Below are 17616 nucleotides of genomic sequence, written 5' to 3'. Positions count from 1 at the left end.
TCTTCTCATCCTCATGCAGTCCTCAAGCTTTTTGCAAAGATGGAAAACGGGTGATCGGAGTATAGCTCTTGATAACTTATTTTCTATTTTTAAGGTGGAAGATCAAACTTTCTATAAGTAAAGTTGCTTTATGTTATGAAAGAAAAAAATTTCTAAAGAATTGATTAGACTTATGAGATTATAATTATCGAGCATTAAAGAAAATATCAATATAAACATAACAACCACATAAGCCATCCGAAACTACGAGTAATTTTCCGTGGTTAGCAACAAAATAATAAATGATAGTACATGGCTAATCAATCTAGTTTAGCATGCTCTTGAATTTCTGGCATAACCCAAAGAGTATCCAACAGATGACGAAATTTTGGACAAGGCAGAGAAACAGATAAGCTCCTATCTTCAAGATGAAACACATACAGGTTCTTGTCTCCTCGTCCATCAATGTAGTAAATAGCATTTCCCTCAATTCTTGATGCTGCAGAGGAGCAAGAAACAGAGTTTCCCCAATTTCCATCGACGAAAAATGCTCGGTCACCTAAACTTTCCACCTCCAACCAAGTTAAACTTGGGAAGTCCATTTTAAACACTTCCACATCCCGAAGCTTAGCGGCTTCGCCGACAAGCGCTGTGACGACAAGATAAAGCTCCCCACCTGATTCAACTAGATGTGCTCCTGACTGTGTAATTCCTGCCAAGGATGGCCAAGGACGTTTCTCCATTACTAATTTCCTGACAGATACATTGGAGCCAACAAACTCTAAGGTTGCAAGACTTCCTTTGACTTTAGTAAGTCCATAAATTTTGCCATTACAGGTAGTAGGAAACCTCAGCAATTCAAGTAGTGATCCCAGTTCACAATCAGTCCATCTGCAATCACCTGGTCGGCAAAATCTGATATAAGGTTCGCCTAAACTCACAGCAAAAACAACAACAATGCAGTTGGGATTGCTAGGAGGCAGCGACAAAACACAAGACTCCAACGTAAATGAATTCCATGGTGGCAGCTTTATTTTTTCCATTGAAACAGGATTAAGTAAAAAAAAGTCATCGGAGTTGATATCCATAATCACCAGCCATCCGTGACAACAAGCACATATGTATTTTTGGCACAAATCAGGTACGCTTTTCACATAATAGCAATCTTCAGCTACGTTGTAGAATGTCTGTGTGGACTTGTGCTTCCCATGAGAAAACACAAGCCATGGGCACTTCAGAGGTGCAGGTGGACGAGTTAAGCATGATCGGCTGCTAGGAGTTGACATGCCTGTATAAAACTAAAAAAAAAATCACTAGTCAGCCCCCTTACGGGAAATTCAACAATGTCATGAGGATCAAGAAAGGTGACTTTGGACCTGATATTGATGTTAATTGCAAAAAGAGAAAGCAAAAAGAGGAGGAAGATGGATGGGAGTCAGTACCAGAGGAGGAGTTGGAGCCGGGGATCGATCGGTGACGAATGAGTTGGAGATCGAGGGACGGCCCTTCCGGTCCTCGTAACTTTGCTTCCGTTTGAATGACTTCGCGGTCGGTGGGAATACAAGCGCGAAACCTTTTATAGAATAGGAAATCACATTTTTGGAAATACGCAGAAAATACAAAAACGCCGTTAGGCAAACGGGTATCTTTCGGTCAATGATTTTATTTTTTAGAAACTAATAATTTCTCAGTATATTAACCATTATTTAGAAATTTAATTTTAACATAATTTAAAATATTAGCGATAGAAAAGGAAAGAACAAATTTTTGTAATATCCAAAATGAAAAAATATATATATATATATATATATTTTGTATTTTCCTCTTTCCTTTCTCCAATACTTTCCCAGGCTGGAAAATAATTTTAGTCTTCCATTTTTAAAATTTCCCGAACAACTACGAAAAAAAAAAAGCTAAATTTTTTTATATAAATAATGCATTGAGTTTTTTCCAAATCCAAATTCAAACCTTAAAACCTATAATCACAAATATTACCTTCTATAATTTTTAAAAATTTTAAAAATAACTTGCCCTTTTTTAATTATTTTGAAATCCATTCCCAAACGCATAATACATGTTGATCTTCTTTCATTAAATTTCTCCTGGGGAGTTTCTTCCACCATGGAAGGGTAGAACCTGGAGTTTTCAAGGACACATCCTTCTGATCAAAACTTAACCAACATATGACAATTGATGAGTCCACTGTGGAAACAAATGCAGAAGAGAAAGCAAAAAGAGGAAGAAGATGGATGCGAGTCAGTACCAGAGGAGGAGTTGGAGCCGTGGATCGATCGGTGACGAATGAGTTGGAGATCGAGGGACGGCCCTTCCGGTCCTCGTGACTTTGCTTCCGTTTGAATGACTTCGCGGTCGGTTGGAATACAAGCGCGAAACCTTTTATAGAATAGGAAATCACATTTTTGGAAATACGCAGAAAAAACAAAAACGCCGTGAGGCAAACGGGTATCTTTCGGTCAATGATTTTATATTTTAAGAAACTAATAATTTCTCAGTATATTAACCATTATTTAAAAAATTAATTTTAACATATTTAAAAATATTAGCGATAGAAAAGGAAAGAACAAATTTTTGTAATATTGAAAATATATATATATATATATTTTGTATTTTCCTCTTTCCTTTCTCCAATTCTTTCCAATGGAAAATAATTTTAGACTTCCATTTTTAAAATTTCCCGAACAACTATGAAAAAAAAAAGCTAATTTTTTTAATATAAATAATGCATTGAGTTTTTCCCAAATCCAAATTCAAACGTTAAAACCTATAATCACAAATATTATCTTATATAATTTTTAAAAATTTTAAAAATAACTTGCCCTTTTTTAATTATTTTGAAATCTACAAATGAAAACTAAAAAAATTTGTTTGGAGAATGAAAATTAAGAAAATAAAAATAAGAAGGTAATTAATTTTCTATCATATTTCCTCTCTAATGTCAAATACTATTAAAATTAAATTTTTTTTAAATATAATTAGAAATTAAGAAAAAATATATATTAATGATGTATAAAATTAAATTTTTATTCAATGATATGTTATTTTTTTATCATTTTAACAAATGATAAAAAAAATATTTTTTATTTTTTATATTTTTTTCCAAATTTCAAATGAGATCATAATATTTTTTAAGTTTTAAATAAAGTTTAATGCTGCATTTACGAGTATAAATTTCGAACCTTAAATTTGGATTTAAATAGATTTGAACAAACTTCAATGTAATTTTATATTACATCTCATCAAAATTCAATACAACTCTAAATCTAAGATGTCTCTAAATATGAGATAAATATTTTTCAAGCCCTAAACGAGACTTAAATATATAATTATGGACAACTACGGGATGAGCTTTGAATTGTGATTAAATTAATTAGATGGCCAAAAAGTTTGATGCCACAAATCCTCTTCAAAATTCTCAATCACATCAGCAGAGTGCATACTGCGTGGATTCATCGGAAGCAATGGGATTATGAGCTAAGCAAAGAAAGAAAATGAAAATACAACACTCCATCACAATCCTAAGCAACAAAACTCAATGCATTATTTATATAAATCAAAGTCGAAGATGCAAATTCCACACTCTCATACACGAAATAAGAAATTAGAAATTTAGAAAATAATAAAAAAATATTCTCTAATTTTTTTAATTTATAAAAACTTAGAAAATTGGAAAACAATGTGATATGTTTGTAATGATTTGAAAAATTAGAAATTGAAAATAAAACTACTTTTACAAGTGAGCTTGCAAAAAAAAAGGTGTTATATAACTTTTCTTTTATACAAATGTCAAAAAATTTAAAAACAAGGAAGCATTTTTTTAATTATAGAAAAAACTATCATAGACATTTTGTTTGGCCTAGTCATTATATAGTAAAATTGGGGCGTTCTGTTACCTTTTTTAATTTCAATTTTAGGCATACTTAGGTTGTTTTTGTTAGTATGTGCATCACTCTTGCATTGATGGTATGCAAATGCTTATCATTTCTATTCCGTGTATTTCTAGGTTTAGGCTTTGTTGCACCATTTTTAACCATTGTTGGAAGGGGTATATCCATTTAGCATAATATCCCATATTTCAAAATTAAAAGATTGAAGGTATATACTCATCCTAGCTAGTTTTTCAAAAGTAAAATCAATTCTTTTAAAGAATGGCAGTCCAATGGTGGAAGGTCTCTCAAAGACAAAAGAAAAGGTGTTGGTTTCCATGGATCCTCTAAGATGGTTAAGTTAAAAATTAGAGATGTTCTCATACCAATTGTTGGCCCAAGTGGCAATCCAAGGGAGCAGGGGTGAATTAAGTTTAATAAGCAATTACCAAATTTAAAGCAAATTAAACAAAACAAGTAAATACACAAATATTGAAGCAATTCAAGTAAAGGAAAGTAGGGATAGAGAAATGCAAACTCTTTTCATACTGGTTTGTTAGTCAGCCAATGTCCACTCTCTTAAGGTAAACCACCTTGAGGTTTCACTATTTCCTTTGTTTTTTAGAGACCAAGGAAATCAATTACAACCACCCTTGCTTTAACATAGGCAAGGAAGCCAAATAAAAGAATGTTTAGAAACCAAATTTCCTCTCACCAAATGATTTACAAATTGAAATAACACAAATAACTATTAAAATATGTGCAAGATTGTGGCACAAGATTTTTATGTTTCTCTCAAAAGTGAGCAATTTAAGGCACAAGAGAGATTAAGAGAGATTAAAGACTTTGGGTGCTTCAAAATTTAATACAGATATATTCTCCTATATTCCTTTGGCTTTAGAGGTCATATATATAGAGTTAAGATCAAAACTAGTCATTTTCCTACTTATTAGAGTTAGTCTACTATAGAAATCAGTCAACTTGGGTTACAGGTCAATCGACTGGACACTAGTCATTTGAGAAAATTAGACCATTGTAGCCAACTCTAAGTGGATCAAATGATTGTCCCCGGCTACTACCTGAATTGGTCGACTGCCCTCTGAGGATGGGTTAACCACCCCGCCTTGGTAGGGCAGCTGAGAAGAATTTCTTCATTTTGTGCGTTTTTTCATGTTTTAGTGCCTTAATGCCTATCGATAGTCAAATTTTGACCAAACAAACTTTGACCTAAATAGAGATGCAAAAATAAAGAATAAATAAAGAGAAATTCCAAACTTTTCACTAGCTAGACAATCGACCCTCCCCCATTTCTAGCTGTTGGCGCCATCTCGTAGGCGGTCGATCCACCCCTTAAGGTATTGATTGACCTGCGAAAATTTTGAATTTTTTGACATGTCCTCACGCGATTGGCTAGAGATTTTTGGATTAACAATGTGTTCCACTAGTGTCACACGTCAACCTCCTACATAGGCAGTTAATGGTTGGCTGTTATTAGTAGTGATTTTTCAATTCAAGTTTTGAAATTCAAATTTGAAAATGATCTTCCCTCCCTCCATTGAAGGTTTATAAAAGGAAATTCTCAAAGAGAGTTTAGGAGGGATCGAGGTCAAAGTGAGGGTTTTCAATGGGAATTTTTGAGTTTCAAGAGAATCTTCATATGAAGGAAAGAAAGGAGAGAACTCACATTTCTATTCTATTGAAGGAGACTTTAGGGGTGTAATTCGAAGTGAAGGGTCTTCCACTTGATCTACAGAGGGTCCTTCTTCAAAAAGGTCAGTGCCAAACCCTTTACTTCATTCATTTCCATGCATATGATTGAATTGTGGCACGCGATTTGTGCTTAATGATTTCTCTACTTTCATATGTCAAAATTGGGATCATAGGACATGTTTCTTTCATGATTGCATAGGAGAAAGTATGTTAAGAGTATCAAAATCATGCATATGCATTGAAGATAATTTTCAGTCAGTTAATTAGCCACTCTAGACGGTTGATTGGCCACTCCCTCTTTTTGAAAATGTAGTCGTTGGCTACAAACAATTAACCAACCCCAACATATAGTCGACTGCCAATTCCTAAGAGTGCATATTTTGCATTCTCTCTTGATTTCTTTAGTGATTCCAAGTATGTTATTGTCTCTACACATGGTAGAGTACTTGTGATTAATGTTGGGAGATCTTTTCTTCAAAGTTTTCATGGTTTCTTTAAAAAAAATCAACTTTTTTTTTATGAACAACCAATGGATGGAATGTGTTTTCTAAAAAAATATCAATGTTTTGGCATGAGTTTTATTGTACATCCATGAAGCAGCATTTAGGTGTTCTCCAATATTTTCAAATAGATGGTCTAGGTGGGTTTGTGGTTCTCCTCCTAAAAATCCATACTTTTTCAAATTATTTGGGGTCATACACCCAAAAAGTAGTGTGTGGATTTTCTCCAATCTTTTCTAACGGACAGGGTGGGTCTATGGTTCTCCTTACAAAAAACACACACTTTTCAATGGTTTTTTTTTTTCTTTCAAAATAAACCAAATATAATTTTTTTTTTATAGAAAATATAACTTTTTAATGGACCATTCATGATGCGGTTGTTGAGTGGATTAAAAAGCCAATTCAATGTTGAGATTGCTATAGACCGAATGAGTCTTCAGAATATAGAGAAGAACAATTTAGAAACTTTCAAGGAATATGTTCAAAGATGGAGGAAGGTTGCTGCTCAAGTAAATCCACCACTATTGTATATCGAAATGGTTATATTGAAAGGTGTTTACTTTGACCAGTTGATTCCACAAAGTCTATCCAACTTTGCAGCAGTTGTAGTTGTTGGGGAAAGAATTAAAACGCAGGCCAAAATCAAGGAAACTCACTGACTATGCCACTTTGAAATTAGTTGAACAAGTTGTTGGGAAGAAAATATTTATCAAGAAAGAGAAAGTTGAAGGAAAAGTGAATGCAATTTCTAAGAATAAGACATAGAATCAGAATCCAATTTAGGAAATTTGCACCTATACCACTCAACCCATCATCTACTCATTACTAATTCAAGCTAATCCTAACCGAGACCAAGAAGAGAATTCACCAGTCTTCCTATTCCTTTTGTAGACTCGTATCACTAGTTACAAGCTCAAGGGAAAATTGTACCAATGATCATGAAACCAGGACAAGATACGAAGTTCTATGATCTGTATTAGAATTGTGAACATCATATAAATGCAATGGTTATGTGACCAACAACTGCTTAACCTTGAAGCATCAAATTCAAGATTTCATTAATATCAATATCTTGAAAATCTAACTAGTAAAGAATGCTTCAAGCCCTAATGTGAAAACAAATCCATTGCCAAATCATGGTAGCACAACCATTAATACTTTTGAAGTATATGAAATTCATGGCACCAATCGGTCCACACCTTCAACATCTTCTATTACTATCAACTTCACACTAACAGTCATCTAATACTAGCCATCTTCTATATCCAATATTGAAACCTTGATTCTTAAACCACCTTCTCCATATTTATATTCTTCAAACTGAATTATGCCTTGGAAGTATGAAAAAGAAGTGGTGAAAACAAGTAAGTTAGCAAAAGTGGCTGATTTATCTTGTATTGGTGGTATGACAAGAAGTGTCGTTGCTACACTCCAAAATACTTGGAAAGAAAGAGAAAGGGTAAAGCGAAAATGAATGAAGAGAAAGAAAAGAAGCAAACACAGATAAAAACAAGGAAGTTCATGATGAATTAGTCAAGAAATTCCTACAATAGCCTAGGATCAATAATTACAACATTGTAGAACAACCGAATAAAACTTTTGCTCAAATCTCCATACTTAATTTGCTTACATCCTTAAAAAGTCATATGAATGTCTTACTGAAAGTATTGAAGGAAACTCATGTAGCTCAGGAAGTATTAATTGAACAATTTGAGAATATAATCGATGCCATGTTAGCAGTAAATAATGTTGCTTGCATAGATGATGAAATTCCATCGGATGGAAGAGGTAATGTAAATATTTTGTACATAAGTGTAAGGCATGGAGAGAAGATCATACCTCAAGTCTTGATTGACAGTGGTTCAGCACTTAACGTATGTCCATCTTCAACACTGGTAAAGTTACGAATAGACAAGTCTTTAGTAAGAGAAAGTAATACAATAATTAAGACTTTTAACGAAGTCCTGCAAGGAGTTATGAGAGAGATCGACCTTGACACTGGGATTGGTCCCCGTATCTTCAAAATTGAATTCCAAGTCTTGGAAATTTAGCCTTCCTTCAATCTATTATTGGGCAGGTCATGGATCCATGCAGTTAGGGTAGTGTCATCTTCATTGCATCAGAAGTTAAAATTCATTTTATATTGACCATTTAATTATTGTGAAGGGAGACGAGAACATTGGGGCAATCCAATTGAATGTGACGTACATTGAAGCTGAGTCATTAAAGTGTCCTTTTAATGAAAATATAGAAAATACCCTTAGTATTTAACAATGAAAACCTGAAGGTTGCAGAAGTCAGCACGACAACTACTGAACAAATGTTGGAACAAAAAGGTGAAACAAAAGGAGAAACCTTGTATGAGTCTGGACTAGTGATCTCAAATATTCACTACAATTTTCCTAATTCATCACATGCATGTTATGAGACATGGATTGGAGATTGTACTAGAAGAAGATGTCAAGTTCAAAAAGTTCATTGTATTGCTCGAAAGCAAGCCATTAACTAATCTAGGGGGGCATCAGCGGGATGTTCCTATGCATGTGTGATTTGATAAATGCTTACCTTTCTTTGGTTTGACCTATTGCCAAAGAATATGTCATCTTTGTAAACAACCTTATCCCTTTTACTTCCTTATATTTGTACCAATTATCACTCCCTTATATCATTCCCTAAATCCAAATCCATTATTGAATGTAATGAGAATATCCTGTAATAGATAAGAAATCAAAGACATAGAAGAGTTTTTGAAAATGATTGAAACATGAATATCAAGCATATAAAAGATACGGAAGGAAGATTCAAGACAAAAGACACATAACATCTCATCAAATCATAATGCAAAGGAGTTCAAGGGTATAGTTATTTGATCAAGCCAAAAAGGAGGTTGAAGATGATAAAAAAACAACATCAACAAATAAATCTACACTACCAAGGGCCCCGTGTAGTGAGAATAATTCTTTGGAGGAGTCTGATGTAACAAAAGAGTAAGTCTTAGAGCTTTTTTCTTAAAATAATGTAATGATGCTTTTAACAAACAATAAAATTCAAGTTTTCACCTCAATTTGTTTTCAATGTCTTTGTGACTTCATTATTATCCATAGGAGATGGTCTTTGAAAAAAAAAATAAAGAAAATAAAAAAGAAAAAGAAGAAGAAGAAATGTGATGATTGTCAAAAGAAGGATTTTGCAAGTACTATCTCAATAACATATGAACTATGAATGGGCTTGATCCCAAAAAATGGGGTACATAGGCAACTTATCAAGTCAAATGATGGATTTAGTCCAAGCAGTCACAAGGTTGAGGTTTCCAATGAAAATTTGATAGTTGTCAATTGGCCATAGAAATCAAAGGTAAATTTACTCAAATATTTAGAATATTGGATGAAAATTTTACTCAATCAAAACTAGGGTAGTTAAGGATGTTCCTTGAAATTCCAAGAATGCCAACTGGGGCGGTTTAAAGGAATGAACAATCATTTTCAAGAAGTCATTCTCTTATACTTGAATATCTTATTCATTTCATGAGGAATAAAAAGTGTTGGCCTAACCTGACTTTCAAATCTTATTTTGATGATAACAAATCAAGGTAATTTAACATGTTGTGGTTTAAGTGATGATGTTTCAGGAAATTAAACATATGAAGCTCAAAAAGTTCCAGCATTATAGGTTCAAGTTCAAGCATAAGAGTCCAAGATCACAAGTGTTATAAAAGACTGCATTCCAAAGACAAGTGATCAAAAGGAAGCTCAAAAGGTCAAAGATAGACAAATCCTATGAAAGCTTAAAGAATATTGAAACTCAAGATAAGATGGACTCAAAGCAAGATATACATGAAGAATTCAAGTTTAGAAAAGTTTTAAGTCTTAAGGAAGTCTTGTGTAAGTACTTCAATTAAAATCAATATGAATGCTTTGAAGCTCATTAGGGTTAATCATGGACTTAGAGACCATATTTTAAAAACCTCGGAAAATATCTTCAAAAGTATCAAAATAAGTTCGCAAGAGGTTTTGGAAACAAGTTTAAAAAAAAAAAGTTTTTTAACTGCCCAGGCGACTGACCCTTGATTGGTAAGGTGACTGACATTTATATTGAATTAAAATTGGGAAACAGAATCGGCCCAGGCGACTGACCCCTGTGAGTCTAGGTGCCTGACCCCATTCTGACTTGGATATTATGCTAAATTTCAAAGTCCAGGCGACTGAACTTCGTAACGACTAGTTTAAAACAACGTTTAAAAGTTTCCAAATTATGTTGCTTGTGCCCCAAACTTTGTCAAAACTTGGGAAACACTCCAAGTAACTTAGTGTAACGACCTCAAAATTTACATCATCATCATCATCATATATATATATATAAACTGTTCTGATACCCTTTGCTAAAAAATTCGGGCCTTAGCAGGCACCGGGGTAATCCTGTATACAGTATTCATACCTACGCAGCAGAAACATAAATCATATAACCATATATACTATACAATACAGAATCTAGTATATACAGACCATAGCCATACAAAATAATTCTCTCCCGTATCATCTACCCTAAAAATACAAAACTCAGTAAAAAACTCACCCTACAATCAGGGTAATCAAATAAACTCCCTATCCACGAGCTCGATCTGCTTGCCTAACTGGCTCACCTGAAAAATGATAAAGTAATGGGGTGAGATGACGCTCAGTAAGTGGAAATATGCTATTACTAGTGTGTGGTGACTGAGTCGTAAAACTATAATAATAGTAAGTAAAACTACATGATCTGGTAAATCTATAAAAACACATATATCACATGTATAGTAGCTTAAAATATATGTATCATCTGAACTTTCTATCATTCATACTACTAATATCATACTATATACAACAAAAGCTGTAAAATTGTATACGTATACGTAACTGTGCTTTTTATCCCTGGAACTCTGTATGTCATGATTTGACCCCTCATGACAGGATTGTGCGGTCCGTAGGCAGGACTTAACCTGGTCGGCCCTCCAGGTAAGTCACTATACTCTACACTATCTCAGCTCGGCTAAACTGCATCAACTCCTAAACTCGGGATTGACTGCTACCTTGTCAAATCAGCCCCCTTAACCTAGCAAACTGGGGAGCAACATACTCTCCGAGCACGGTTGACAGTACCCACACACTATCTGAGATATGTGGTTGCACTCTATCTGTATATAGCAACGATAACGTGCTCTGTATTCTGTATCTATACTGTATCTGTCTGTAATATTTTCACAGGGATCTGATATCATATATATACATATATACTCTTTTACTATTTTCATCATGTTTCCAAAATTACCATAACGCTATCTTTTGTACTGTAAATACTGTAATCTCTGTATTCTGTATCTGTAGCATCTTGATGCTATCTCTGTATATCTGTCTGTATACTTTGTCTATATACTCTGTTTGTATACTCTAAATGTTATGGTAATAGGAAACATGACAAACTATAAATACTATATATACTGTTCTGAATAAAGCTGTAATATACTAATCTGAGTAAAACTATAATATACTATTCGTGATAAATATCTGTAATATACTGATCTGTATTAAACAATAACATACTGATCTGAGTAAAACTGTAATATATTGTTTTGGATAAATATATGTATTATACTATCTATATCTGTGTATTCAGTATAGTATGATATACTGTAAAAACTATATAAGTTCTTCATCACATAAATATCTACTTAGGCCACACAAGCATTTAAAACTCATATTCTGTAAAATTGGGTAATAAGCTGGTATATTCATATGTGTAAAATCTTTGATAACATTATAAAAATTCCTAGCATAGCATATTTCCCTTACCTTAAATCTGAAAAGCCTTTCACTGAACTCTAGCTTTACACCCGTAGGGTTCTCCATTCAATACTCTGAAAACAACATTCCCCAGAACAAAACATCAATATTTTCTTACCTACAACATTTCTTATAACTATGAGGAAGACATAATCTGAATAAAATACCTTTTCCTGAATTTGGGATGAATTCCAAACTAACTTCTCCCATGATCAGCTTTAGTAGATTTGTAGAGAACTTCGCCAGGAGCATCGTGGTGGCCTCAGATCTTCAATCCGGCGAGAAATGGGGTTAGGATTGAAGAGAGAAGGAGGGAGAGGCGTTTTAAAGAGAAAGAGAGAGAGAGAGAGAGAGAGAGAGAGAGAGAGAGAGAGTTTGTGCTGAATGTTCATAAAAAATTCCAGGTTTCAACTATTTAGAGGGCCGTATTCATCGACGAGACACGTCACCTCGTCGTCGAGTCTTGTAGAAATTTCGTCGACAAACCTGCTCCCTCGTCGATGAGTTTCAGTCAGCCTTAAACCTTTTCTTGGTATCTCCTTGTCGACAAAGCCGTTGATAAGACGTGGCTTTGTCGACGAGGCCTCCTTATGCCCTCATCAACGAACTCCCTGTGTTCATCGACGAACTCCCTGTGTAAAATTTTTCGGGCTATTACACTTAGGCAACACGAAAATATGACTTTTTAACTCTATAAATACATGATTTCACAAATCAAATCATACACCAATAATTCAAAACAACAATCAAGCTTATAATTCTCATACTCTTCCAAAAGCCTTTGTGCTCACATACTTGTTGAAGTTTTTCTGAAATTTGATGAGTTATTTTCCACCGATCTTTTAGCATAAATTCTGATTTTGATCAATCAAAAAAGGATCCCGGTGATATATTCTCTAAGCTTCAATTCTATTCTTCATTGATATTTAAATTGAAGTATTCTCAGTTGTGCTATAACTTGTACTAATATGCTCCTTTTTAGAGTGATTCTTGTACGCAAGAAGTTTTCTTATCTTCTTGACGGTTCAGGGCTATTGAATCATTGTACTGAGTATGGGGTATCGCTTGGAGAGGAGGGCTCTATCCTATTGCAGTAGTGTTGTAAAGGTTTACTTCACCCATAAGGGAGTGGTATAGTGGAATCCTTAGGTGCGCTGCCTAAGGTGAGGACGTAGGCGAGTGTAGCCGAACCTCGTAAAAACTCGGTCTCACTCTCTTCCTTACTCTCTTTGATTTTCTGCACATATATAAACTGCATGGTTGTGTATTAAATTGCTAAAAATTAATTTATTTTTGGGAATTGCGGAAATTGAAAGGGAGTATGTTGGTTGATCAATGCATATTTTGGAAACCGTAAGGGAGTATGTTGATTGATTAACACCTAAGACTCATTAATATTCAAAGTGGGTTGACATATTCAAAAGCTTAATCTTGGAAGCACTGCTGTAAATCATTCATTGTTTAATTGATTAACTTGTGGATGGTGTTGGCTTATTGATTGATTGGATTCATTGATTGAGTGTTAATTTAAATTGCTGTAAGATCAAATTGATATACTTTTTCATAAAGATTTAAAGTGAATTTGATTCTCAATTGATATTGTAATTGAAATTCAAACCATTCTTGTGTGATTTCTAAGTATAAAATAAGTTGGGAAAGAATTTATAAAAAGAATCTTAAAGAAAATTTTAAAACCCAATTCACCCTCCTCTTAGGATTACTCCTTACTTTTCAAAAAGGTATTGCCAGAGCAATCAACAATGATTTTGCCATCATACCAAATTTTGCCTTAATCTCAATTTTCAATAATCCTTCATTTCCTTAACTTCATCATTTGAAATTCCAAACTCACACCATCTAGACCCACACTGTTTACAAATAATTAGCAAGGTTAGTGGTGCCAAGAACTTGAATGCAAACGACGTTTTGGAGAAGTATATAAGAAGAATGTGGAGATATTAACAAATTCTAATGGTTCAAAAAATTTCATGAAGGAGCTAGGCCAAAGTAATGGAAGTCGTAAAAGAGCAATCAATACATTCTTCTTGTTGGAGTTCGATAAAAAAAATGACATCTTTATCATTTCCTAACATCTTAATTCAAAGATATTAGTAAAATAAGGGCAGCTATTGATAGTCAATTTTTGACCAAACAAAATTTGACTTGAATGAAGATGCAAAAATTAGGAAAAAAAATAAAGAGAAAGGGCCAAGCTTTTCACTGGGCAGTCAGCTGGCCTCTTAGGGCAGCCGTTTGGCCCTCCCTCCATTTCTAGCCATTGGCTCCATAAGGGTTTAGTTGACCGGTTTATGGAAAATTTGAATTTTTTGACATGTTCTTAATTGATTACATGGAGATTTTGGACCAAAAATGTTCCCATTAATGCCACATGTTAACTTTTGACAGAGGTAGTTAATGGTTGGTGGTTATTGGTAGTTATTTTCGCATTCAAAATTTGAAATTCAAACTTAAAAATGGTTTTCCCTCCCCCTATTGAAGGTTTATTGTGACGACTCGAAAATTCTGTTTTTTTTTTTTTTCTATACTGCTAAAAATATAAAATTACTCTGATACCAATAATAACATCCAAAATGTCATCCCAGACCCAAAGTGGGTACTGGGGATACCTGTCCATAAATACATATTATCTATGTAGCAAAAAACATAATATACCTAAACCTTATATACAATACCAGAGTTCTACTATCTCCATAAATATACATGTGCATCCCAAAAAACCATAAATCATCCTAGGGATTATACGAAACACATCTCCTAGATCAACATTCACCCTGAATCTAGGATTGTACCCACACCTCCTCTACCTCGGAGCTCGCTCTGCTTGCCTGTCTAGATCTCCTGAAATGTTTGAATTCTGGGGTGAGACACCTCTCAGTAAATGGGATAGATTATCATCAGTGTGTGGCAACAAAATTTCTATTGTGTATCATAAATATATTTTATACATAATTAACTATAACATAATTATATGTATTTGATAAATCAGGAAAAACGGTACTCATACTTATGTAAGTCTGGAGAAATCATATTTTCAACATAAACATATTGTGTTATAATAAATTACTAAAAACATATAAATCATCTGTTATAATTGTATAATACTGAAATTTTTCCCTAGATGGTTAGCTAGTTGATATCATATATTACCCCCACATGATTGGGTTGTGCAGCACGTAGGCAGGACCTAACAATGGTTGGCCTACCATGTTAAGCCAAAACTGATTTGTTTGTAAGTACGATTGGCCTGCCCAGCCTGGTCCGGGCTGGCAGGGGGCACACTATTCTTCTTTAGGCTTAATCGATTATCCAATCACCAACACTATCTAAGACGTGTGGTAGCACTAATATGAACTAATAGCTATGGTACCGTACTCTGAAACTAAACTAAGCCATCAGGGTTTTGCTATCATATAGTACATTTCATAAATAACTGTAACATAACTCGTTCCATGTTTCTGTGTAAAATTTGTCATAATAAAATTTATGAATAAACTGTTATATATATCTGATCACAACACTAGGCCGACTAAACTGTCACGGCACTAAGCCAGCTAAAATATCACGGCATTGGGCTGACTGAAATATCACGGCACTGGGCCAACTGAAATATCATGGCACTGGGCCAATTGAAATATCACGGCACTAGGCCGGATGATCTGTAATAGTATACTGTATAATATCATATTTTCTGTGATGTCTATGTCATTCTAAAAATCATTATCAAACTACATTTGTTAAGTATAATCATAAAATATCATGGTCTGTTTATACATACCGTAAAATAATCACGCTCATGCCACACGAGCGAGTGTCGCTCTATAATATACTAATTGTTTGGGGAAACATATTTTTGCTGAAAAATTATATTAATTCTGTTTCTAGAGTTTACTCAGTCCAAACATCAGATTTCCCAAAACATACATTAATTCATAAATTCCATTCCCATATACCTAAATATCTAGAGAATCATATAAATATTTTCTATTATCAAATACTGTATTTTGAACCAGTAGATTTTCTAAAAATACCTGACATATTCTATCTCCATACTTGATTCCTAGAGGAAATGTCTGCAGGGATCCTAAAATCGTGCATGCGACGTACACACAAGGCCCTGTATCCATAAACCCTAATTTAATCAACTTAACCCCAGAATAGCAACCATTTAACATTCCTAGGCCCACATACTTCCAACAACTAACTAAACTTTAAAAACATCTTTCTTACCCTAGTTTTGGAGTGGTGCCTGAAATGTCTGATTTACGAAAATGCTCTGATTAAACAGCGAAGAAACCTCACTAGGCTCTCGAAATGACGTTTCTTCTTCGATTCGCACTCAAACCAAGCTATAAATTGAAGAGAGAGAGAGAGAGAGAGAGAGATAGAGAGAGAGAGAGAGAGAGAGAGAGAGAGAGAGAGAGAGAGAGAGAGAGAGAGAATTTTTACAATTAAAAATGACTTAGAAGCCTATTTGTAGGCTGCTGGCACAGGGGAAACCGTCGACCTTTTCCCTGAAACCATCGATGGTTTGGCCCTTTAACCAAACCATTTCTATTGTTTTATCTTTTACTGAGTCTCGGTAACTAAAACCGTTGACGATTTTCTGAGCTCCACCAAAAACGTTGACGGTTTGGCCTTTGCCAAACTAATTTTCCTCTTTTCTTTATTATTTCAATGCTTACTATTTTTCGGGTCTCTATATCTATGAAAGGACATTCTCGAGGAGATTTTAGGAGAGATTGAATAGAGAGCAAAGTGAGGGTTTTCAAGAGGAATTCAATATTTTCAAGAGAATTTACATTTGAAGAAAATAAAGGAGAGGAATCACACTTCTCTTCTCTTAAAGGTTTAGGGGTATAATTCAAAGTGAGAAGTTTTCTATTTGATTTACAGAGGGGTTTTCTTCAAAAAAGCCAGTGTCAAACCCTTTACTTTTTTCATTTCCATGTATATGATTGACTTTGGCATGTTGAAGCATATATGTGACTCTTTGAATTTTATGATTTGTGCTTCATGATTTCTCTACTTTCCTATGTCAAAATTGCTTGTTAGGGATACTAGGATATGTTTATTTCATGATTCCATAGGAGAAAGTATGTTAAAGTATCAAAATCATCATGTGCATTGAAGATCTTTTTCAAGCAGTAAATCAACCACATTAGGCAGTTGATTGGCCTCTCCCTCTTTTTGAAAATATCGTCGTTGGCCAGATGGTCGACTGCCAATTCCCAAGATTGTGTATTTTGCATTCTCTTTTAATTTCTTTAGTGATTCCAAGTATGTTATGTCTCTACACATGGTATAGTACCTGTGATTGATGTTAGGGGATCTTTTCTTCAGGGTTTTCATGGTTTCTCTACCAAAAAAAAAAAAAAAAAATCAACTTTTTCATCAATAACCAATGGATTTGCATGAGTTTTCTGAAAAATATCAATGTTTTGGCAAGAGTTTTCAAATTACTCGGGGATATACACCCATGAAGCGGAGTTTGGGTGTTCTTCAATCTTTTCAAACAAATGAACCAGGTAGGTTTATGGTTCTACTCCTGGAAGTCCATACGTTTTCAATTCATTTGGGGTCATTCACCCATGAAGTGGCATCTAGGTGTTCTCCAATTTTTTCTGACGATCAAGGCGATTTTGTCGTCCTCTTTCCAAAAATCCACACTTTTAAATGGTTTTTGTGGTTTTTCCTTCAAATAAACCA

General features: G+C 34.1%; 1 protein-coding gene across 1 annotated transcript; it reads right to left on the bottom strand.

Moving 5' to 3' along the window:
- Nucleotides 1-231: 231 nt before the first annotated feature.
- LOC131155499 (F-box/kelch-repeat protein At1g57790-like) lies at nt 232-2356 on the bottom strand. Its single transcript, XM_058108694.1, has 3 exons — nt 2243-2356; nt 1422-1552; nt 232-1277 (listed from the first exon to the last, which is right to left on the bottom strand). Exon 3 carries the CDS (start codon nt 1263-1265, stop codon nt 300-302), a length of 966 nt encoding a protein of 321 aa, XP_057964677.1. The 5' UTR covers nt 1266-1277; nt 1422-1552; nt 2243-2356; the 3' UTR covers nt 232-299.
- Between the last annotated feature and the right edge of the window lie 15260 nt (nt 2357-17616).

The sequence above is a fragment of the Malania oleifera genome, chromosome 5 (genome assembly GCF_029873635.1).
Source record: "Malania oleifera isolate guangnan ecotype guangnan chromosome 5, ASM2987363v1, whole genome shotgun sequence".
Taxonomy (NCBI): Eukaryota; Viridiplantae; Streptophyta; class Magnoliopsida; order Santalales; family Ximeniaceae; genus Malania; species Malania oleifera.
Note: the sequence above shows the minus strand (reverse complement) of the source record. Positions and strands in the feature narration are given on the sequence as shown.

What these genes read in the sequence shown, in the direction of transcription:
- LOC131155499 (XM_058108694.1), bottom strand. Translation starts at nt 1,265, where the DNA reads ATGTCAACTCCTAGCAGCCGATCATGCTTAACTCGTCCACCTGCACCT.